This window comes from Alnus glutinosa, chromosome 11, assembly GCF_958979055.1.
Source record: "Alnus glutinosa chromosome 11, dhAlnGlut1.1, whole genome shotgun sequence".
NCBI classification, from domain to species: domain Eukaryota; kingdom Viridiplantae; phylum Streptophyta; class Magnoliopsida; order Fagales; family Betulaceae; genus Alnus; species Alnus glutinosa.
Window position 1 is genome coordinate 10,810,505 of NC_084896.1, and position 26,310 is coordinate 10,836,814.

The 26,310-nt window shown below is 33.3% G+C and overlaps 2 protein-coding genes across 2 annotated transcripts in view; both read left to right on the forward strand.

Annotated features, from left to right (window-relative positions):
- Positions 1 to 3,656, forward strand: part of LOC133880863 (phosphatidylinositol 4-phosphate 5-kinase 7-like) — a 52,163-nt gene extending 48,507 nt beyond the window's left edge. The window contains exons 8-9 of the mRNA XM_062319822.1: positions 2,536 to 2,704; positions 3,219 to 3,656. Of these exons, the coding sequence (XP_062175806.1) occupies positions 2,536 to 2,704; positions 3,219 to 3,498 (449 nt within the window). The 3' untranslated portion in view covers positions 3,499 to 3,656. The remainder of the gene's footprint in view (positions 1 to 2,535; positions 2,705 to 3,218) is intronic.
- Positions 3,657 to 7,652: 3,996 nt separating this feature from the next.
- Positions 7,653 to 25,496, forward strand: LOC133881104 (phosphatidylinositol 4-phosphate 5-kinase 8-like). The gene is made up of 4 exons (XM_062320065.1): positions 7,653 to 7,905; positions 21,850 to 22,018; positions 22,261 to 22,490; positions 25,360 to 25,496. Exons 2-4 carry the CDS (start codon positions 21,873 to 21,875, stop codon positions 25,494 to 25,496), a joined length of 513 nt encoding a protein of 170 aa, XP_062176049.1. The 5' UTR covers positions 7,653 to 7,905; positions 21,850 to 21,872.
- The last annotated feature ends 814 nt before the right edge of the window (positions 25,497 to 26,310 follow it).

Genomic DNA, 26,310 nt, shown 5'->3' on the forward strand with positions numbered 1-26,310 from the left:
TTGATTTCTAACATAAGTGTTATGTAAACCTAATCAAATAAATCTTAAAGTATTATCGTAGGTGAGGTCGTACGTAGTCGTTTCTACAACAGAACTTCTACGTGTAATCTTAGCTGCCAAGTATGTTCAAATGTTTTCTATTAGCCGGTGTGTGCTATATCAGCTATGGGGGTTTTCAAACAAAAGTTTATAAAATTGGTGGCTGTTATAGTGTACGCGAGACTAAAAAAAAGAAAAGTTGGTTCTTTACGAAAACTCAGTGAATAGTATACCTCTGAGGTCTTAGTGTATTTATTTATACTAAGATGGTGGGCTCATAATTCCACCTATACGGATGTGGCAAACCCCCACAACCGTATAGATGTTCCTTTGGCTGCAGGTACTCCGGTCATAGGGGAGAGTGTTGTAGATGTGCACTTGGGATAATATGACCGAAGCTCGCCGCGACGGTCGTAATGGTTGGACCACAGTTGTCCACTATTTTATAGGTTTTGTTTATGGCTGGTGACGCTTTAGTCACTTGTTATTGTCATTTTTGGCATGATTTGTGGTGTGGAGATAGGCCTCTCAAGCTATGTTATTCAGTTTTGTACACTCTTGCTCGTTTTCCAGATGCTTGGGTGGTTGATAATTTGTCTGTGGTAGATGGAGTTGCTTATTGAAATGTTGTCTTTACGCGTTATGTTTAGGATTGGGAGGTGGAAATGGTTCTTTCCTTTTATGAGCAGTTATATTCTACTCGGATTCGGTATGGAGAGGTTGATAGGTTGGTGTGGAATCTTTCTAAGAGGAGTTTTGAAGTGAAGACTTTCTATAGAGCCTTAGCTTGTCAAGATGTGGTCTCTTTTCCTTGGAAGGGTATTTGGCGTGTTAAGGCTCCGAAGCGGGTGGCCTTTGTTGTGTGGACAGTGGCATTAGGAAAGGTTTTGACACATGACAACTTGCGTAGGCGTCATATAGTGGTGGTAGAGTGGTGTTGTACGTGTAAGAAGAATGGGGAATCCATTGATCACCTTCTACTTCATTGTGATGTGACACAGGTTGTTTGGAGCTCTTTCTATAGTTTGTTTGGGGTGGAGTGGGTTATCCCAAGAAGAGTGCTGGATTTGTTGAGTGGTTGGGGCACTTCGCTGGGTAGTGGTCATGTTATGTGTCTTTAGAAGTAGGTTCCCTTGTGTGTTATGTGGGGTCTTTGGTGTGAGAAGAATCCAAGGCTTTTTGAAGATGTAGATTTACCGGTTGTGGACTTGTGTCGAAATGTGCTTAATATGTTATATATTTGGTTTCGGCGCATAGCCCGAATCGTATTATGTTTGTTGAGTTTTTACATTCATGTTCTTTTGTTTCCTCTGATTATGGGCATTTTTGTATACTTCTTGTGTACTAGAGTTGCGCCCTTCTGCGCTTTTTATTGAATTTTGTTACTTATAAAAAAAAAAAAAAAAAAAAAAAAAAAAAAAAAAAAAAAAAAAAAAAAAAAAAAAAAAAAAATTGGTGGAAGAAGAAGAAGAAGAAGACAAGTGCATGGAATCATGCCTGGTTTCCTAAGCAATCACACTTCTTTGGAGAAGGCAATCACTCACTCAAAGCGTTAAAAGCTGTTGAAATTTTATTGGATTCATCCATGCATGTGGCTTTCTTCTTCTTCTTCTTCTTCTTTTTGTTTTTGTTTTTTTTTTTTTTTTGTCTTCCCTTGCAGGTCAGGAAGATAAATGAATCTGCATTACCTTTTAGACACACCTATAAACGATATACATATACATACTATTACTCACATATAAACAGTCTCAATCTACTTAAGGTGTGCATCTTAATCTATCTATAATTTTTTTGTTCTTTTTGACAACGGGGATGTCTGGAGAATCCATTTATCATTATTGAATTCGTAAATTTTAAATATACCAGGTAACAATTACAACTGAAGCCAATGGCCTTTGGGTCAACTGGCACCTACACTCCCATAGGAATGTTGTCGTGGATGAAATCACACCTAGAATCCTGTGGGACGCGAGAGTTACTCACCAATCAAAATTTGTTATTGAAATTGCATCATTTGACTGACCTGTTTTCTTATATTTAGACTATAAAATTTGATACACCAAGAGGCTTTACAACTGGTAAACACTGCTAGAAATTTGTGTTTGGTATGTTTTGCACACATTATTTATGTTGGTTTTATTTCCCGCTGAATAAAACACGCCAACAATTTCAGGATATGGGGCTATCATATTTGTCTAATTTTGGAAGAATGAATTGTTATACTTTTTAGAGCGAAAACCTGAGAGTGATCATGGGAGAAAAAAACAATGCATGAGAAGAGGGGGATAATCTGTTGTCATTCAGTAGTTTATTGAAACCATTTGTATACTCTAGCAAATTAACTTGGTAGATTTGTGCGTCTGCATGTTTCTGAGGACACTTAATTATCTTCCTTGGACTTTCTTTAGTATTCTCTGGCCTCAGTTTCCTCTTTAAAACTCTTAGGTATTATATTAAGTAGCTTTCACTTTTTAGCTTATGTTCTGCTTCCACTAGGTGCAATTTTGCAAGGAGAACCCATGATTTCTTCTAAGGGCCTGCTACTTGTAACTCATGAGCCCAGCTTTGTCAACACGGCACCAGGTCCTCACATCCGAGGAAATACATTGAGAGCATACTCTTTAGGTGACAAGGAAGTTGATCTCTTACTACCTGGTACTGCAAGGTACGTAGCTCCTATCATTTTGATTTCTGTTGCTAACTTACTGCATTTTCTCCCTCTTAGTAATTATACATTCAGCCCCTCACAGTTTCTCTTAATGTTCATGGAATGACAGCCCTCATGATATTATGATCTCCTGCACCTACTCATCAATTGTTACATATCGATCGTTATGCACGCATACACATATGTGCGCACACACACATATATATATTTATACGTGAGTCATGTAAAAAATTGCCAGCTCTTATGTCACGTGTCAAGACATATGTATAAAACTATGAAGGTCAACCATAACCTGACTCATTTAATTAAACGGGTCAAACATTTCTACCCTAATCCGATAATTTCGTGTTGGGTTTATGTCAGGTTTGCAGATCGTGTCGAAAATTAAAAATTGCTAGCTAGCCCTACTTGCCACTCCCAACGTTATAATTTCTACTCTACTTGATCAACTTTCAGGAATATATAGTGATCTATTTACACAGATGAGTGCTAATTGCATGTTTACTCTCAGGTTACGAGTGCAGTTAGGAGTTAACATGCCGGCTCAGGCTATTCGCAAGCTTCAGCGGGATCGAGAGGATGATTCTGAAATTGGACTTTTTGAGGTTTATGACGTTGTTCTTTACATGGGCATAATCGATATATTGCAGGAATACAATGTGAAAAAGAAACTGGAACATTCATACAAATCATTCAAATTTGACCCCCTTACAATATCAGTAGTTGAACCCAAGCTGTATGCCAACCGTTTTTTCCATTTCTTGAAGAAGGTTTTTCCAGAAAGGCCCTGAAGAAGAAGAAGAAGACCACCTTCATGTAATTTTCTTTTTTCTTTTATATATATATATTGGAAAAAGCATCGTTTCTTTGCGTGCTAACATGTAATTCTTTGACAGTCAATTCATTGTAAAGTATAATATCACTTAATAAATAATCCCATTCACTTAATAAATAATCCCATTACTTTTTTTTCCAATGGAAATTGCTTTAAACAAAAATAGGTTTAGAATAACTCCACAAAGTAAATCCACTGGAAATTGCTTTCCAAAATAGCCCTCCCTATAATTTAACTTGAATGGTTATGAAAGGACAAGAAGAATGTTGAAAACTACTTAAAATACAATTATATGATGCAGGTCTGGCACTCTTTTTTCTCTCCTCCATGTGTTAGAATCCTATGAGGATATCTTATCTTATTTACTCATGTCCATTTTGGTTTGCAATTTTAATAAGTATGATTTAGAAACGTAATTTTTAAAATTGCAGTTTAGCCTGTAAAATCATACATTTTAAGAAAAGCAACTCTTTACTTTCAATTTGAAAATGCAATTTTTTTTTTTTTTTTTATTTTATATTTTCAAATAACAATTTTTCAAAATAATGCACTTCAAAACGATACATTTTTTTACAATTTAATTTAAAATCGCAGTAATCTCAAATGAATCATTTTCTATGATTTAACTTAAAATCTCACTTTTTGTCGGCGAAATCGCAATGTCAAATGCACCTTTGCATTACATGTTGACATCTTGCGGATATTAGTGCCTTAATTGTTATGTATTAATTTGCCAAATTCTCTTTTTCTTATTATGCTTACATTCCACTATAAATAGGCCTAACCATTATACAGTTGTACTCACTCAAAGAAATTCTTTTGTATGTTTTTGCTTTTTTTATTATAGATAAAGTTTTCCTCTAAACTGAGTTAGAGAAAGTTTCTTCAACGTAGTTTATAAAAATGACATGTCTTTTGAATGTGAAAAAACACATACTTTTATAACAATAGGGATAAAGTTAGAAAATTTTTTATTGAAAAAGCAGTTGTGCATCTTACATGCTATTAAAAAATGGACATGTCCTTTTTAAAAATTAGGTGAAAGAATTTCGTCTAACTCAGTTTGGAGGAAATCATTATCTTTCTCTTATAATATTGAGAAATGATTCTCCTACATCTTTCATACATTTTTCTCACACCTCATCCTACGTAGTCTTTTTTTCATTTTCATTTTTTTTTTTTTTTTGTCATCAACCAACTTTTAGTGACAGAGATTTAAAATGGAAAAAAAAAAAAATAGAAGAAAAAAACGCCACGTAGGATGAGATGTGGGAAAGGTATATGAAAGATGTAGGTATTAGTTGAAAGAATTTGAGAAGATTTGTTTTGGTTAACTTAAAACAAAGGCAGAGATTTGTTCTTAGATAAAGGGGAAATGATGAGAATACTACCAACAACTAGAATGCCCAAATTGCCACATGATAGGTACAGAAGTTTGCACTTCGATTAACCTTACAAGTTGTTCAGCTAATACGGAAATAGTGCAAGCAATTCTTCAGTTTTGAGTAATAGCGAGCAGTTGAAGAGCTAGAATAACTATAAGTGAATTATCTTCCAAAACATAGTTAAATAAGCCCAAAGAAACCGTCAGCCCACATATACTTACGACTGGTTTGAGATTGTATTAATTAGTTTAAAAAGTATGTTTAGTATATAGAAAATTGTGCAAAGCAAAATAAGTCTTTAAAAAAAAAAAACTTTATATTTCAACACAACACCAAACATGCCCATAGTAAAATTTTCTCACTTCATCAAGGACCACGTGATCTATTTAATATTTATGATTTCCATCTTTGTGGATGGCCGTGTCATTTTCAGTGTCTTAAGAAACTCTGCAAGTTTGCATTGTTGGCAGCTGGGGCCCAAATTATTCTATTTTTCTTTGCTCATTTGGTTCATGCTGGCCAATGTGGCCATGCTTCTTTAGCTCATTTTTTATTTATTTATTTTTTATCTGGGATTCATGACAGAAACATTCTTCATAAGTTGATTTCTTTTGTTGTGCAAGTTCCTTTTCCTTTTTTTTTTTCTTTTTTTTTTTCTTTTTTTTCTCGTAATGTTATATATCATACAAACATCTCAGGAATATCTCGCGATATTGATGTAACAAAGTTTAGTAGTAATTGAATTTTCTTTTAACAATGGCTGATCTAATAGCTATTAGATATTGTCACATTAGCTTTGTGAGATATTAGTAGGATATTTGTGTAATATATAACATTACTATTTTCTTTTTCTTTTTAAAAAAATAATATAAATAAGCTATGTGTAATTGGATTCGAATCTCTTGTCCAAATAAGAATAATAACAAGGAGTTATGAGCATGGGCCTGTCCAATTTGGGCTCGCCTGCTCCAATGAGCCCCTTCTTGAGCAAGGCTTTCATACTCGAGCAAGAGAGTCTCATCTCACATTCTCCATCCGAAAAAATAAAAGAAAAAGAAATGTGAATAATAATAAAGATCATTAATTATAGAGAATCCATGTCCAGGAGCAATTTGAATCTATCATTTATTAGAGCATTCAGAGCAGCCTAGCCAAAATAGCTTTTTAGTTATTTGGCTTGTCAAAATGCAAAAAGGAATCTAAAAGCCTCTTCATCAACCCCATTAAATTGCTAAAAAAACTACTGATTGTGAGTAGTGCACTAGTGCTCAACGCATTTTGTGAGCACTGTTTATTCACCAAATAAGAAATAAATTAATTAAAAAAAAAACATTAAAATATTTTGAACATTCTCTCCCCTCTTTTTTTTTTTTCCACTCTCTTCTTGGTATAAGAACCTGAATATCTAGGCCGTTCATTTTTTTCATTTCATTTTATTTTCTCATTGCACTCTTCATTTTTTTTTTATTATTATTATTTTTTCATTTGGATACCAACCTGAATATTTGGGGCTGGTGCAGGATAATGAATTTGAATAATAATAATAATAATAATAATAATAATAAATTATCGATAAGAAAATATAATTTTATAAAATATGACCATTATGAAAAATATCATATTTTTAAAAATATGACTGTTAGGAAAAAAAATAAAAAATCTTTAAAGATATGATTGTTGGATGGAAAAAGAATAAATAAATTTTTAAAAAACAATATTTAACGCAAATAGTAAAACTGCATAAACTAAAATGCCGAGCCTATTGTATAGGCTTTGAAAAAAATAGATATCTAAAATAATGAAATATAATTTATTTATTTATTTTTAACTATTTTGACAAGTAAATTTGTTGAGGATGTTATGAATTCATAATCTTATTTTTCTTAAGAATAGCGGATTTCATACTCTAGATATGAAAGAAGACTGAATTTTTTGATTAAGAAGAATATATTATTTTCTCATATACTGATTTAAGCATCGGAGCGAGACCACCGAAATGATCTCTTTAATTTTAATTGTTTTGCAAAGCTCTTGAAGAACACAAAAAAGTATGTCAAGTTCACGACATACCGAAAACTATACCAACAATTACTTTCTTTTCGAAAAAATAACATACATTGAAAAAAGAATTAACTAAAAATATTTTGTGAGTATATTTTTCTTTTTTATGTGATTACAAATGTTTAGCCGGCCTATTTTTCCACATTCTACTAATGAAATAAAGAAAGAAGTATCCGTGTGTGTGCAAGGCCATGGAGTGTCACAGATCATCACGCCGATAATCAGTGCCGGGGGTGGAGTAGAATACTAGAATAGTAAAGCCAAGTCTTTGAAAATCTGAAGCAATATGTCCCTTCAAGTCATTCAAGGCAGTCCCTGATCAGTAACCCACCCTCCGCCACCTCTCAATATTTCAAACACTTTGAGAAGCCTTTGGAAGAGCGAGTTTGAGATTCCGAGCAAATTTTGGTAATTTCGTCCGACCCATGCGAGTCAACTCGCCCAGAGAACTCAGCAGCTTTTGGAAAAGGAATCAGAAACTCCTAGGCCCTAGCTAAGTTAACTTAAATGGGCTGTGGTTTCGGAGATGGAGCATGTTGTGTTGGGCATTTGCTGTGAAAAATGAAACATTCTTATTTCTTAAATAAAACAAAAAAGCCCATCAGCCCCAACGTATTAATTCCACGGGTCGTTGAGTGCCAGTCCATTTGCTTGCCACCTTCCTACTATAAATAGTTAAATACATACACACCAACCAGCGCCCCAACCAACCCTCTGTCTGGCGGAGCTGGGGATGTCAGATGAGGGAGGGGGAGACGACGACTAGAATCTAGACGCAATAGACCACGCCAGTGGTCAACGACCCCCATCCTCTGGACAGACCTTCTGGCTGGTTCGACAGCCCTTCTGTCAAGTCCAAGCAGGCAGCTTGGGGTAGGTCTGTTAGGCAGATCTGTGCCTTCGGAAGACTTCTGGAGGTGAAGTCTCTTTCTTTTTTCTTTTTTCTTTTTTTCTTCTGGGTTAGTGGGTTGTATTCATTTGTTTGAATGCTGAGAGACTGAAATATTTGGTTTTTGCTCCCTTTGTTCTGGGATCTTTGCTGCATGCCGAGAGTACCCATTTAGGCCTTCTTTGGGAGATAGATCTACGAGGATCTTCGAATATTTATTCTTTTAAGGTGCAAAACTGAAATAAGGAAAAAGACAGCTCCTTTGCTTAGAGTTAGAGATAGGGTGGTTTTAATTTGAAGTAAACGAACATATGCGGATCTGTGATTTTACTTGTGCTTGTGGTCGCTCGCTGAGATGTCAGGAGGACTCGGAATTTTCATGAAATTTTCTGGCTTAGGATAGAGATAGAGGGTGGTTTGCTTTATACTTAATTTGTTTGGTTGAAGGAAAGCAGTGTGTTTATTTGGATTCATAGCTTTCTCTTAGCCTTAGGAACGATATATTAGAGCATTCTGGATTCTTGAGTTTGTTATGTGGTAGAGAAATTTGGTTGGGCTTTCTGGGGATAGTTGGATAGTGCATGGAAAACCCTGATTTTACCTTATTCATTCTGCCTTCACACTTCCTAGAGAATCTGCCAACGTTGGTGTCTATTGGATGGATTAGGTGGCATCAACGTTGGTTCTGTGTGGAGGAATTAATATGGTACAAGGTGTAATAGATTTTTCTGATTTTGGACTTTTATGAAATGTAAATGGAATTAATTGAATGTAATAGATCTTATAGGTTGTTTGGTATATGATTGTTTGTAATAGATGTAGGTTGTTTGGAAATATCAAGTAATTGACTTGACCACTATTCAAAAGAACCAGCATGTGGATGTCCACGTACAACTGGTTTTGGTCAAAAGAAACGTATATTTATGTAACCTCATGTTTACAAGAACCTGACTCAGCAGTTAAAGATTACATTATTGATTTCTCTCTGTTTACGAATAGCTAACTTTACCATTTACAACAATACTACTATTGGCAGATAAAAAATAGATTTTACATTGGAGAACAAAATTTCATCTATATATCATCTTACAAACAATACTAGAATGTATGTTTAATGTGCAGCACGAGGCCAATAATAGGAACAAGAAGACCCAATTAAGATGTCGAATTCTTTTTGAGCCCACATATTGTCTTCAAAATCAACTGTTTTTGTCATCTGCAGAGAGGTGCACAACATCAGATACCAAATTCAACCCAATGTAAAAATTTATATTTGATATGCTAAAAATGTGAACAAGTATTAGATAGAAGAAGGTAACCTTTTGCAGTGAAGCTCGAAAGGCTTCTTTTTCTATTTCTCGTCGATGCTTCAATTTAGCTTCGACCTCATCAACTTCAGCGTTTTTCATATGATGCTTCAATTTATCTTTTACTTCGTCAATTTCAGCCTCTTTCAATTGGGCTTTAATCTTTGTCATTTCTGCAAATAAACATTCAATCATGTTAATAAAAGAGAATTGGTAGATGGATGCCAAAAATATAATACAAGTCAACTAATAATGCTTATAGGTAAATAACAATTACAATTTTTTTTTTTCTTAGCATAATAAGTTTATACATGAGCTATAGAAAATGAGTACAAAAGCAAGAAATGAGTAACTCACAATAAGCCAACTACTAGAAAATTGAAAAGAGAACTGGTTTGATAGCATATTATTGAGGTATTGATAGCATTTTTCCCTTGCAAAATTGATGATTATACCACTGTACAGATTTAAGAAAAGAACATGATAATGAAATTTTTTGCAAATGATATCTAGATGATGTAATTTCTCTTTTCCTATATATTTATATATTGTAGTTGTTTTTGTCGTGGAAATTCTCATAGATAACTTTCAAAACACTTGCACTGCAGTTTATGGTCTATAGAATAAAAGTATCCTCTAAAGGTTCAAATGTGGTAGAAAAAAGGGGTTAAGACGGATGAGGAATAAAAGTATCCTCTAAGGGTCCAAATGTGGTAGAAAGAAGGGGTTAAGACGGATAAAGAATAGTAAGAGTTAATAGACTGCCTCACTAATCATCTTCCTTAATTATCGTACTACTACAACTAGAAAATTCTAAATTAAAAGTGCATAAATTTGCTGCTGTTGCTGATAAACTTGGACCACAAATTAGCTCAAATGCTGCCTTTTATGAGAGACCACTCACTCTTTGCCACTTATGTGCGCCATTAACGATGACACCTTACCAATTACCATATTATTAATTTAGCTACTACCTACCTTGGATCTCTCATCTCTCTACCAAGTTTACTGCTGCAAGGGCAGAGTTTAGAGCTCTAATTTTTGGGACGATTAAGATCTAAAATTATAATTAACAACTAGGCCAACCAGCTATACGAATATATATATGTTAGAAATTTTGTCAGGTAGCAGAGTACTAAACCAAAATCCTAAATCTTTTCATGCACTATTCAATTTGCAATAATTCTACTAATATAATCGCACATAATTTTGTGCATACACCCCTAATATAAACAGTACATACCCTTTCACCTAATATAATATTGACACAATGTGTATCTTAACATTAAAAGAAAGGACTACTTGATGATGGAAAACCTCACTCTACGTTAGACTTGCGTGCAAAAGTTGAGCAAATAGCACAACTTTCTATTCTTTTTTTTTTTAGGCCAAATGTATAAAAAAATAAAAAAATCAATTAATTTTTCTTTTTCTTTTTGAAAAGTAGAGCTATGACCAGTTTAGTAGAACAAAACGACCCAAACTATTTACGGGACAATCAAATCCGATTGAAAAGTAAAAAAAGTTTCAAAACTACTAAACATTGTTCTAGCACAATGAATTGAACTATCATACTAAGCTTTGTCCTAACACGTTTGCATCTGCCAACAAGCCAAATAATAATAAAAAGTTTATAAATTAATTTCATAAGAAAAAAGAGCACTGTTATTTAATAGTATCTTATAGGACTGCCATAGTAACTCGATCATAGTTCCTCTTTATCAGTGTTATGACCATTAATGTCAAAATGTTTTAAAAAACAAAAGGAGATCGAAGATTAGAGAATTATAATATCTTGATTCATTTGAAGAATGTAGCTTTAGAATCTTAAAGACAAATTGGAATTCACATTGAGATGAGATGGATGATTAACTCATTTTATCTAACTGTGATTATAATATTTCAGATGTAGCATTACTCAATTTAACTAACAGCTTCACTATATTTGAAAATAAAAATAAATAAATAAAAAGGAAAAATAGAAGAAGAAGAAGAAGAAGAAGAAGATTGGAATTAGACCGCTGAGCTTGACTTCTATGTAGTCTTGCACTAATGCTACTTTGAATTAATTCCGATCTTTTTAAAGATTTGCAAACCGGCATATTTTTGATTTGTGGTTGGGGAGGGAAAGAAAATGGACAAGGTTTATGAAAAGCTTTTTCAATAAAACTAAATTTACTTATAAAAAAAAAAAGTTTATGATGAAAAGCTTGATGAAACTAAAGCTGAAATTGAGAAGCTTAGGGCAGAATACAAAAGCAAAGCAAAGCAGAATTATGCAAGAACTTGAAGAAAGCCCACAATGAACAGCTCATTAAAAGCTAGGAAGCATGTTTGAAAAGTGAGAAGCAATCTCAAGAACTAAAATGAAAAGGCAGAAGAAAATCTCTGTGGCAAAGCAAATGTGTGAGGAACTTAAATGTAGTTTGAATAAAAAAGAGTCTATCATTAAACAAGTGAGTGCTGTAAATGATAAGTTTAGAGTTGATTGTGATGAGAAGTCCCTTAAATGGGAAAAAGAAAAACAGAGATTTGGTGTTGGCCTTAGATGAGGCGAATGAGAAGATCATGGATCAAGAGCAAAATCTTCGTGTATATAAAGAAGAGATTGACGGCCTCAAGGGATGTCTATCGGTTTCATGGAAGAAGTGTTTGGAAGCAGATAAAAGAGCTAAAGCATCTAAAAAACTGAGAGAAAGAGATGATGTGTTGCTCAATTCGTAGGAGGAGAGAACATGAAGCTTCAAGATCAGCTAATTAAGTGGAAAAAGGAGCAATTTGCTTTCATTTGGAATCATGCTCATGTGAATTAATTGATTCAAAGATCATCTAAATCTTGATATACCAAATAGAACCACGACAAACTTAACATGTCTAACAAACTAAGAAATTGCTAAATTGCACATCCAATAATGTAATGATAATATAATATTAAAAATCGAGGAATATATACAATGAGCATAAGATAATATATATATATATATATATATATATATATATATATATATATATATATTATACAAATCATATAATCATTCTAACTTGATAAAATACATAAAGAGCTTGTCTTGCAAAGTCGAAGTAAAGCACTTGCTCCTAGGGATCCTTACAAACCGATATATCATAGTGCACTTGATTTTTCATACATAAAGCAAATATTAAGTTACTTAAAAAAAAAAAAAAAATCATTCCAAGGAGCAAAAGGGGGTTACAAGAGAGGGGGGAGCAAATATTAAATTGCTTAATTCACCTTTAAGCTGTATATTTTCAAATCTTTTCTTTTCCTGCTGCATCTTCAAGGGATCTACTTTATTATCCTAAAGACAAAAAGAAGATAGCATGTAAGAGCAACTAAGAAAACATAGCACAAGAGGTATTCAAATGTTACATCATGGTGATGTCTTTTCTTTCAATAATAAAAATATTATCTTACATGGACAAAAAGTATATTCTTTTGCGCTTTCAGAATAGTTTCTGAAAACCTGCTCTTCATGATTGCTGCACGGAGAGCCTTCTTTCCATCATCAGACACTTTGGTCATAGAATTGTGCCACAGCCCACATGATTGCATACCACAAGTGGCTTCTAGTTGTTTCGAAAATACCATGGTTTCACTTGCACCCATAATGAGAAACTGCAAGAATTAAACAAGGCCAATTTTCAGGTGTTGAGCACGACAAAAGATTTTTCAGCAGATAAGCAAAACAGTAAACTATTTGTGGAATGAGTATGAAATTGATAGTCTTGTTTAGAAGAAAAATAAAAATAAAGAAAGAGATAAATAATTAATGAAATACGATAGTATAATTAATACAACCAGAAAATATGAGATAATAGTGTTCAATTTATGATACCATCATCAATGAGTACCTCCTAATTATGGTAAGCAATGGCTTCACTAATCTAAATGATTTAAGTTATATTACGGTAGTTGTAAGCATGCTCTGTATATTGTTTCCGAGGAATGCAGGATGAAGGAAGAAAGGAAGAAAATGTTTCTTCACTTAAATCCCGCAAATACAAACAGTCAAACACATGTTATTCAATTGTCAAAACGTACAAACATTTCTCAGGAACCAAGCATAGATAATTTTTTTAAAAAAATACAAACAAACAAACAAAGCCCCTCCACCACCCGTAACTTGAACCCAATACCATCGGTCCTACAGTTCTTGTTGGATTGCCAATCCAAAATTTTCATATTGATTAGGTATGCCTCTGTTTCTTCCAACAAATTTTCCCATCACCCAGACCCCACACAACAGTAAAAGCCAAAAAAAGGAAGCGCATGGTCCTAGCACCCGAAATGATGATAAAAAAAATGATCCAAACACACAGCACACTAAGATTTAAAAATTTGGCTCTGTTTTCTTTTCCCGGGACAGAGCGCGAGAGATCGTCTCTCTCAAACCCTAACCCTAACCCAAAAAGAAACGAAGCGCATGGTCCTAGCAACCGTAATGATGATAAAAAAAAAAAAAAAAAAAAAAAAAAAAAAAAAAAAGCTCCAAACGACACAGCAAACTAGGATATAAGGATTTGGCTCTGTTTTCTTTTCCCGGGACAGAGTGCGAGAGATCGTCTCACTCAAACCCTAACCCTAACCCTAGCCGTAACCCTAATTCAAGCTCCCAATCGTTGCCGTGGATTATTATTTAAGAAATACAAAAAAAAAAACCAATAAATGAAGGTTAGGGTTTGGACTTACCTCTGTATTTTGATGGCCGTGCGGCAGAGACAAAGGAACGCAAAACGGAAGTGAGAGAGAGAGAGCGGATCGGGAGCGACGATTCTCAGTGATGCAGTGTTCGGAAACGGCAATCGGTTGTGAGACAGAGAGAGTGAGAGAGCGAAGAAGGAGAGTGAGAAAGACGTTCAGTTGTTAAGCCAAACAAATAGTCGAGGAGAAGGTCTTTTATCCACGCGTCGCGCAGTGATTGGGAAACAAGTATTGGAAGCTTCCTGTAGCTTAGATCCGAAATGCCCAGTCAAAAGACAAACGCGCGGGAAGGAAATGGGAACCCAAGGGCCTTCGGAACGACGTGTAGTTTTAAGAGCATTACATTCTAAACCCTTCAGGAAATCTTTATTAATTACAGAATAGTAGTCGTTTTAACAATTTTTTTTTTTCACATCAAATATTGTTTTACTCTTTTTATTTTATTATTTGAGAGTCACGTCAAATAATTTTAATTGTCTAAATATATCATTAATACAACTTAGCAATATTTTTTTTTACTTTTATGAGTTAAATATTTTTTGCCCCCCCTAGTTTAACGACTGTATTTTTGTCTCATGTGGTTTATTACATACCATAAATGGTATATTGTTTATGGCTAAAGATAGAAATGGTCTATGTTCAACTTCCTTCCAAAAATTGACCGAAGTTCATGTCACATGTGTTAAAAAATTAACATTATATATTTAATTAAAAAAAATGAAAAACTAAAAATAATAATAATAAAAAAAACTTTTCGAAAAAAAAGAAAAAGAAATAGGGGTGGTTAAACTACCCTCAAGAGCCTTGGGATGGCTCGGCCACCCCTGTTTGGCCTGGGGGTGGGTTAATCCACCTAGATTGGCTGATCTGTAGGTGGTCGAACCACCTCACCCGCATCAACATCTATATAAGTTTGGTATTACCACATTTATATAAGCGGATTAATGAGTTCACAATCTCAATAAGTATAAAAATTACTGAACATTTCCAAATATCAAGCATCTTTTTCGAAAATATCCCTAACATGGTAATTATAATAACAGGTATGATAGGTTTACCAAAGAGATTGAATTATTTTATGTAATTCATAGCTGATAAGATAAGCATTGTAGAGTTGTTTAATAATACATAGTAAAATCCATTTATCTTTTCAGTAACATTTCTTTAATACGTATAGCTTTATACATATATCAATATAGATGTTACTTGCATCTCATAAATTGTATATGTATATAATATAAAGCAATGAAACAATTCATAAATCACAAAACATATAAATCACATTATTCATTAGATACAATGCAATCTTCTCTCATTTTCCTCTAGGAGACTCTTTTGGCTCATCCGGCTTTCTAAAGGATTTGAACCTTTCATTTACAGATATCAAGAGATACCTTTGGCTCCTCGGTTAACAACTATAAGAGACTTCTTCAGCTCCTCGTTTAAACATTCTTCATTAAAAACTTTTCGGTTTCTTATTTAATCTGGAAGGCACCTTCGACTTCCACAATTAGCATAAGAACACCCTCTAGCTTTACATGAAGACATTCTAACTTCTTATTTAACCTGGAAGATACTTTCGGCTTTCACAATTAATATAGGAAAACCTTTTGGCTTACACTCAACTTTAGAAAGACCTTTTGCCTTCTTATTTAACCTGGAAGACACCTTCGGCTTCAACAGTTAACATAAGACAACCTTCTGGCTTTATATTTAACTAAGGAAGAACTTTTGGCTTCCTAGTTAATTTTTTTTTTTTTTATTCTCATTAATCAACAATATGCAATAACATGTCTCTTTTAAAATCATTCTACTACAAAAAAGTTTGCAATTAGTGACGTGTCAACAGTAATGTACTTTGATACGTCACAAAAATAATTAGTAGTGTGTTAAATCTGACACATCATCACATTAGTGACAAATCAATTTGACACACCATAAATTTGTGGAGTGTCAGACTGACACGTCACTTAATTCTAACGTGTCAGACTGACATGTCATTTAATTCTTACGTGTCAATGTGACACGTCACAATTTAGTGGCGTGTCGAATTCACACGTCACTGAATTGTGATATGTCAATATGACACGCCACTAAATTGTGACGTTTCATACTGACACGTCACTATTTAATTTAGTAATAATATATTTTTTTTTCATAAAAATATTAAGTAACAAAATTTAATTGGTATACCCTATATTTATTGCACATAATTATATCAGTGTAGTCTAGGGGTTTTTTTTTTTTTTTTTTCTCGATACATAATGATTATTTTAATTAGAAATAAATAACTTAATGTAGAGAAATTAAATTAAATTTTTAGGGCTTTAAATGTTGTCATATATTTTGGTTTAAGTATTAATATATTAACACTACAAAAAAAATTACAAATTGCCACGTGCATTTTGACACGTGTACAGTGTTGTACACGTGTCAAACAGTTTGACACGTGCATTTTGACACGCGTCTCACGCGTGTCAGATGTGCAAGTCACTAACTGCACAGTTTGACACGTGTATTAAAATACACGCGCCAAACCGATTTTTTTTTTAAAAAAAAATTTCAAATTGAAATTTTCATTTAAATAATTTTTTTATTTAATTATTTAATTGTATTTTTAAAATAATTTAAAAATACAATTAAATAATTAAATAAAAATTTTAATTAAATAAAAACTTCAATTTAGAATTTTTTTTTCAGTTTAATTCTATTATTGTTTATTTAAATTTATTTGGGTTAATAAATAAAAAATTTAATTAAATAAAAACTTCAATTTAGAATTTTTTTCCCAATTTAATTCTGTTATTGTTTATTTAAATTTATTGTTTATTTAAATTTATTGTTATTGTTTATTTCGAGTGTTAGTCGAGCATTGTGGGGAAAATGAGCAAGCTTGCCAGACGGAGATACAGAGAGCGGAAGAGAGAGATAGGGAGAGAGCAAGAGAGAGAGAGAGAGAGAGAGAGAGACATAGAGATACAGAGAGGGATACACAGAGAGGGAAAGAGAGAGAGAGAGAGAGAGAGAGAGAGAAAAAGATAGAGAGGAAGAGAGAGAAAGGTAGAGAGAGAGAGAGAGAAAAAGATAGAGAGGAAGAGAGAGATAGAGAGAGAAAGGTAGAGAGAGAGAGAGACCGAGAACCGAGCAGAGAGAGGTGGAGAGAGGGCGTCTCACCGTCGGGAAGGGCGGATGTGCAGTGGCCGGAAGCTGTCCGGTGCGGCAGTGACGAAGAGCGAGAGAGAGAGAGAGAGAGAGAGAGAGAGAGAGAGAGAGAGAGAGAGAGACCGAGAACCGAGCAGAGAGAGGTGGAGAGAGGGCTGATGTGCGGTGGCAGGAAGCTAGCCGGTGCGGCTGTGACGGAGAGTGAGAGAGAGAGTGAGAGAGAGAGAGAGAGAGAGAGAGAGAGAGAGAGAGGGGGTGAGAGAGAGAGAAACCAGATCGGAAATGGGTAGCTTCCTGCTACCCATTTCCGATATATATATATATATATATATATATATATATATATATATATATATATATATATATTTAATCTATTATTATATTATTATATTATTTGAATTTTAAAAATTATATATATATATATATATACACATACATAAGCCAGCATTTTTCCCGCGCAACTGTCCCAATCCGGGACGTGTATTTAAATACACGTCCCCAATTGTTAAAATTCTATTTAATAAAAAAAATTATATTTGAAAAAAAATAACAATTTGACACGCGTGTCTAATTGTTGAAATTCTATTTAATTGAAAAAAAATTATATTCGAAAAAAATAACAGTTTGACACATGTATTTAATACACGTGTCCAATTGTTGAAATTCTATTTAATTAAAAAAAAATTATATTTAGAAAAAAATAACAGTTTGACACGTGTATTTAATACATGTGTCCAATTGGACACGTGTATTAAATACACGTGTCAAATTGGACGCGTGTATTTAATACACGTGTCCAATTGTTGAAATTCTATTTAATTAAAAAAAAATTATATTTGGAAAAAAAAATAACAGTTTGACACGTGTATTTAATACGCCTGTCCAATTGTTGAAATTCTATTTAATTAAAAAAAATTATATTTGGAAAAAATAACAGTTTGACACGTGTATTAAATACACGTGTCAAATTGTGACGGCTGTACAATTAGACACGTGTCTCCAAAGACACGTGTCAAATTGGACGCGTGTCTACAGTAACGGGTACTGTAGACACGCGTCAAAATGCTTGTATTTTTGTAGTGATATATAGTTAATATACTTGCAACTATAATATACAGTAGATAATATATTATACAACTATAAGTAACCATGTGTTATTAATTTATAAATATAAATATAGAATAATTGATATTGTATAATAATATATATATATATATATATATATATATATATATATATATATATATATATATAAAAGCATGATAATATTGTAAGTAAGCATGCACATTGTGTTATTAATAAGTGAGCGTGCATGCACATTAATTGTATAGTATAAACGTACTATAAGCAACCACATGTTATATATATATATATATATATATATATATAATACAATAGTAATAATATAACATAATGTATGATGCGTCATATCTTATATGTTTATGTACATGTTTATCAACTTTATATATATAGTATAAATTTATACTATATATATATATATATTAGTGCTATATATAGTATATATATATATATATAGGATTAGGGTTTAAATTTATACATAAATAAAGAGAGTATATATATGTATGTATAAATTTATATCCATGCCGGCCGCCCCTCCGTTGAGACCATCATACAGTATGCATGTCTTCTCTCTCTCTCTCTCTCTCTAGCTCTCTAGCTCTCTCACTCTCTCTTTAGCTCTCTCTCACTGACACTCTCTCTCTCCCAGCTCCGCCCAGCTCCCCCCAGCTCCGACGACCACCTACGATTGCCAAAGACCACCGACATCGTCCACTCGTACGGTTAGTCTCTTCGTCCTAGCCTCTATGGTTTTTTCTTTTTTCTTTAAAATTATATATTAATTATCTTTATATGTTAAATAAATATTTGATGTCATTTTAATATATGTCAAAGTGAATGTTTCTTGAACAACTTTTATACAACTTTTGCACAACTCTAACTACTTTTTATTTTTATTTTTTATGATCAACCATTGGATTTTTTTTTTCTACATGTGGGCCATAAATATTCAATGGTTGATCTTAAAAAAAAGGTATTAGAATTGTGCAAAAGTTGTGTAATAGTTATGTAAGAAACATTACTCTATGTTAAATACATATTTTAATTTGTTTTCCTGCATAGGCCTTTATATGCAATTCAATTATTAGAAACACTTGGGATAAATATATATAATTTAGTTCAAGAATTGATTTATTCTTGCATTAATTTTATTCAAAGTGATGTTTAATTATGGGACTTTTGGAAGTTTGACCTTTTTTTTCCTTTTTTTTTTTTTTTTTATTATCATTTTCCCAGTTGAATGAGTTTTAATTTAGTTTAACACCTTTTTGGGTAAGATCACAAGGTTTCATAGTAGGTTTTTTTCTGTGAACATTTAATATGAAAGAACAAACAGAAAGGATCTTCCGTTATCCACAATATTTTTTGAAGGACAACATTAATTTAAAAAATGTGTTAAATACCTCATAGTACTTAGTAGAATAATGAAATTAAAATCATCCTATTTTTCATTTAAGGAAAGATAATATGGGAGTTATTACTAAAAGGTGCCTATGATTTTTGAAAAGAAAATCATGGAAAATACTCCTTTTTTTTTTTTTTTTTACAAATTATGAAGGGAAAATTGAGTAAATAAATAAGTTAACTTAATCACATTAAGATATGTGGCTTTGGATGGGAATAAATGTACTGATCCAACACTTAAGCAATGCAAAATGCTATATGGTACGACTTTCCATAAAATAATTTGATAAAGATCTTGACTATCTATAAATAATTTTACATTGCTTTGTTTCCAAGAAAACACAAGAAAAGAAAATAGTAGGATTTCTTGTAAAATACCCATCCTCCTTTGCTTTCGTCCAAAATTGGTAGTCCTAAAATTAAAATCAATAATTAAGGATATGTTCAACGGTGTGGCTTCTTCAGCTCGGGTAATCTTTGGAGGTTCCTTCCCTAGACAGTCAAACTAAATGGTTAAGAAGAGAGTTAACCACCCTAACACAAAATAAGAGAACAAGTAGAATACTTACAGTAGTTTTTAAGACGCCTCAACTCTTGAATGATCCTTTGATCATTAGAAAAGGTCCCGATAGTAGGAGATTCCCGCTCCCCCGAGACTTAAAAAAGTACTTTGCTCCAGTACTTGTTATTGGAGTAGTTGCCATGAAGCCAAATAAAGATGGGATTTTGGCGAACTTGGAAAGCCACCATCCCATCACGATAGGCAGTTGGACGATAGATATTGAAGAACTCGGGGATAGTCATATGTTGTCCCTCGAGAATAGTCGGCCATAGGATGTATGAAGCAAAGAGATGCCTCCACCCATTCGGCAATATTTGGCTCGCACGGTGCAACCTTTAAGAAGTTCAGCAGTTCCTAATCTATGTTGGGGAAAGGAAGATGAAGTCCAGCTAAGCACATCCTATTGAAAACGTAGGCATCTAAGCCTGTACAAACGGGACGGTTATAACCGCTCTGCAACCACTAACTGCATAACTGCTTTCAAAAGCTGTTATAAATAACTACTAACCGTCTCCGCCAAGCAGTTAGCAGTTTTAGGGGTAGGCGGAAGCGGTTAGTAATCGCTAACCACCTACCCTTATATATATATATATATATATATGTTTTGGTTTTGGATTTGTTTGTGTTTGGATATTTGGATTTGTAGTGTTTTGGATTTGTATTTAAATTTCTTAATTTTTTACCAAAAGGTCCAAAAATTAATAATTTTTTTTTTTATTTTTGAAAAAATTAAAACCTCCCCAAAAACAGGCCCAAAACCCAAATTAAAAAATGGTTTTTAAACTTCCGGTCACTCAAAGAGTAAAAAGCTGTTGAAATTTTATTGGATTCGTCCATGCATGTGGCTTTCTTCTTCTTCTTCTTCTTTTTGTTTTTGTTTTTTTTTTTTTTTTGTCTTCCCTTGCAGGTCAGGAAGATAAATGAATCTGCATTACCTTTTAGACACACCTATAAACGATATACATATACATACTATTACTCACATATAAACAGTCTCAATCTACTTAAGGTGTGCATCTTAATCTATCTATAATTTTTTTGTTCTTTTTGACAACGGGGATGTCTGGAGAATCCATTTATCATTATTGAATTCGTAAATTTTAAATATACCAGGTAACAATTACAACTGAAGCCAATGGCCTTTGGGTCAACTGGCACCTACACTCCCATAAGAATGTTGTCGTGGATGAAATCACACCTAGAATCCTGTGGGACGCGAGAGTTACTCACCAATCAAAATTTGTTATTGAAATTGCATCATTTGACTGACCTGTTTTCTTATATTTAGACTATAAAATTTGATACACCAAGAGGCTTTACAACTGGTAAACACTGCTAGAAATTTGTGTTTGGTATGTTTTGCACACATTATTTATGTTGGTTTTATTTCCCGCTGAATAAAACACGCCAACAACTTCAGGATATGGGGCTATCATATTTGTCTAATTTTGGAAGAATGAATTGTTATACTTTTTAGAGCGAAAACCTGAGAGTGATCATGGGAGAAAAAAACAATGGATGAGAAGAGGGGGATAATCTGTTGTCATTCAGTAGTTATTGAAACCATTTGTATACTCTAGCAAATTAACTTGGTAGATTTGTGCGTCTGCATGTTTCTGAGGACACTTAATCTTCCTTGGACTTTCTTTAGTATTCTCTGGCCTCAGTTTCCTCTTTAAAACTCTTAGGTATTATTAAGTAGCTTTCACTTTTTAGCTTATGTTCTGCTTCCACTAGGTGCAATTTTGCAAGGAGAACCCATGATTTCTTCCAAGGGCCTGCTACTTGTAACTCATGAACCCAGCTTTGTCAACACGGCACCAGGTCCTCACATCAGAGGAAATACATTGAGAGCATACTCTTTAGGTGACAAGGAAGTTGATCTCTTACTACCTGGTACTGCAAGGTACGTAGCTCGAGCTCCTATCATTTTGATTCTGTTGCTAACTTACTGCATTTTCTCCCTCTTAGTAATTATACATTCAGCCCCTCACAGTTTCTCTTAATGTTCATGGAATGACAGCCCTCATGATATTTTGTTACACACACACACACACACACACACACACACACACACACACATATATATATATATATATATATTAGCATCTTAGCTGAGATGAGTGCTAATTGCATGTTTACTCTCAGGTTACGAGTGCAGTTAGGAGTTAACATGCCGGCTCAGGCTATTCGCAAGCTTCAGCGGGATCGAGAGGATGATTTTGAAATTGGACTTTTTGAGGTTTATGACGTTGTTCTTTACATGGGCATAATCGATATGTTGCTGGAATACAATGTGAAAAAGAAACTGGAGCATGCATACAAATCATTCAAATTTGACCCCCTTACTATACAATATCAGTCGTTGAACCCAAGCTGTATGCCAACCGTTTTTTCCATTTCTTGAAGAAGGTTTTTCCAGAAAGGCCCTGAAAAACCCATTAGAAGACCACCTTCATGTAATTTTCTTTTTCTTTTATATATATATATATAGGAAAAAGCATTGTTTCTTTGCGTGCTAACATGTAATTCTTTGACAGTCAATTCATTGTAAAGTATAATATCACTTAATAAATAATCCCATTCACTTAATAAATAATCCCATTACTTTTTTTTTCCAATGGAAATTGCTTTAAACAAAAGTAGGTTTAGAATAACTCCACAAAGTAAATCCACTGGAAATTGCTTTCCAAAATAGCCCTCCCTATAATTTAACTTGAATGGTTATGAAAGGACAAGAAGAATGTTGAAAACTACTTAAAATACAATTATTTGATGCAGGTCTGGCACTCCTTTTTCTCTCCTCCATGTGTTAGAATCCTACGAGGATATCTTGTCTTATTTACTTAGGGTCCATTTTGGTTTGTAATTTTAGAAAGTATGATTTGAAAACATGATTTTTAAAATCCCAGTTTAGCAAAAGTATAATTTGAAAACCCAATTTTTAAAATTGCAGTTTGCCTTTTAAAATCGCAATTAAGCCTGTAAAATCATACGGTTTTAGAAAAGCAACTCCTTACTTGCGATTTTAAAATGTATTTTTATGTTTTCAAATAACAATTTTTCAAAATAACGCACTTTAAAATGATACATTTTTTTACAATTAGATTTAAAATCGCAATTTTTTATAGGAAATTGCAATACCAAAGGTACTCCAAGGGTTCTATTGGGTTTGTGATTTCAAAATATATAATTTTAAAATGTGCGAGTTAGGCGTTTGGCAAAATCACAATTCAACCTTTAAAATTGATCATTTTAAAAAAAGCATCCACTTGTGATTTGAAAACCCAGGTTTTCTGTTTTTTCAAATCGCAATTTTTAAAATACGTAATCCTAAACGATCTATTTTTTATGATTTGATTTAAAATCGCATTTTTTGTTTACGAAATCACAATACCAAACGCACCCTAATTAAGGGCCCGTTTGGATTTACAATTTTCAAAAAATGCAATTTTAAAATGTGTGATTTGAAAACGTGATTTTTAAAAACGTAGTTAAACATTTGACAAAATCGCAGATGAGCATTTTAAAATTGTAGTTGACTTTAAAATTGTGCGTTTTAAAAAAACAAAAAACACTTCATTACCTGCGATTTGAAAAACAGATTTATTCGTTTTCAAATGATTCATTTTCTATAATTTGGTTTAATTGAAAAGCAGATTTATTGAAAAATGTAATCTCAAAAGATTCATTTTCTATGGTTTGATTTAAAATCTCAATTTTTGTCGGCGAATCGCAATGCCAAATGCACCTTAGTGCCTTAATTGTTATGTATTAATTTGCCAAATTCCCTTTTTCTTATTATGCTTGCATTCCACTATAAATAGGCCTAACCACTATACAGCTGTACTCACTCAAAGATACAAATTTTTATGTATATTTTTGCTTTTTCTATTATAGACAGAGTTTTCCTCCAAAATGGGTTGGAGGAAGTTTCTTCAACAAAGTTTATAAAACTGACATTTGTCTTTTGAGTGTGAAAAAACACATACTTTTATAATAGCAGGGACAAAGTTGGAAAGAATTTTATTGAAAAAGCAGCATGTGAAGGAACTTCCTCCCAAAAACAAAAAAATGGACACGTCCTTTTTTAAAATTAGGTGAAAGAACTTCCTCCAACTCAGTTTGGAGGAAATCTTGATCTTCCTCTTATAGTATTGAGAAATGATTCTCCTACATCTTTCATACACTTCTCTCACACCTCATCCAATGTAGTCTTTATTTTCAACTTTTTTTTTTCATCAACCAACTTTTAGTGACAGAGACAAAGATTTAAAATGATTAAAAAAAAAAAAAAAAAACGCCACGTAAGATGAGATGTGGGAGAGGTATATGAAAGATGTAGGGATGTAGGTATTAGTTGAAAGAATTTGAGAAGATTTGTTTTGGTTAACTTAAAACAAAGGCAGGGATTTGTTTTTAAATAAAAGGGAAATGATGAGAATACAGTCAGCAACTAGAATGCCCAAATTGCTACATGGTGGGTACAGAAGTTTACACTTCGATTAACCTTACGAGCTGTCCAGCTAATACGGAAATAGTGGAAACAATTCTCTAATCTTGAGTAATAGCGGGCAGTTGAAGAACTAGAATAATTATAAGCGAATCACCTTTCAAAATAAAGTTGAATAAGCTCAAAGGGATCGCCAGCCCATATATACTACGGTCGGTTTGAGATTGTATTAATAAGTTTAAAAAGTACTTTTAGTACATAGAAAATTGTGCAAAGCAAAATAAGTCTGTTTGTTAAAAAAAAAAAAACTTTTTGACTTTTTGGTTCTAAAAAGATAAAAACACAGATTTAATAAAGAACTTGAAAATAAAGCTTTTTCTCAATAGGTTTTTTTTTTTTTTTTTTTTTTTTTTTTTTTTTTTCTTTTTTTTTTTTTTTCTTTTTTTTTTTTTTCTTTTTTACTTTACAAACTCTATTTTTCATCGCAATATCAAACAAACTCTTAGTAAAAGTTTCTCGCTTCATCACGACCACATGATCTATTTAATATTTATGATCACCTTCTTTGTGCATGGCCGTGTCATTTTCAATGCCTTAAGAAACTCTGCAAGTTTGCGTTGTTGGCGGCTGGGGCCCAACTTATTCTATTTTTCTTTGCTCATCTGGTTCATGCTGGACAATGTGGCCATGCTTTTTTAACTCAGTTATTTATTTATTTATTTATTTTTGAGATTCGTTTCAGCCTTTTAGACCCATAAGCTTCTGTAATGTGCTTTATAAGATGGTTTCTAAAGTTCTTGCCAATAGGTTAAAGGAGGTTTTACCTTCTGTAATCTCTTCTAACCAAAGTGCTTTCATCCCTGGAAGATTAATCACGGATAATGTTTTAGCAGCTTATGAGACTCTGCATACAATGCATACTAACATGTGAAGTAAGGTGGGATTCATGGGCATTAAGCTTGATATGAGCAAGGCTTATGATCGTGTGGAGTGGAAATTTTTAGAAGTAGTTATGGAGAAACTGGGGTTTTCTCAAAGATGGATTTCTCTAGTTATGGTTTGTGTCCGAACAGTCTCTTATGCAGTGGTGGTCAACAGTCAGGCGGTGGGAAATATTCAACCAAAGCGGGGTATTCGTCAAGGAGATCCTTTATCCCCATATCTCTTTATTATTTGTGCGGAGGCACTGAGTGGCTTATTACTTCAAGCTGAACGGTCTGGAAGTCTCACAGGGGTCCCTCCAGCCAAAAATGGTCCACGGATCAGTCACCTTTTTTTTGCAGATGATAGTCTATTATTTTGCAAGGCAAACTCAGTGGAGTGGCGGCGGTTAATGAAGATTCTGGAAAAATATGAAGTAGCCTCGAGCCAGAAATTAAATTCAAGTAAAACCTCTATTTTTTTCAGTCGCAACACTAGCACGTTGAAGAGGCAGGAAATTACCCTTTTATCTGGGTTGCAGGCCACTGACAGGTATGACAAATACTTAGGCTTACCAGCCTTGGTTGGGAAATCTAGAATGAAGGCTTTCCAAAGCATAAAAGATAGAGTCTGGCAGCGTCTTCAAAATTGGAAGAACAAGTTTCTCTCCCAAGCTGGAAAAGAGATTCTTTTAAAAGCAGTGATTCAGGCTATCCCAACATACATCATGAGTGTCTTCCAGCTGCCTATCACTCTATGTAAAGAGATCAATCAGATGATGCAGAAGTTCTGGTGGGGGCATCAGCAAAATTCTTCAAAGATTC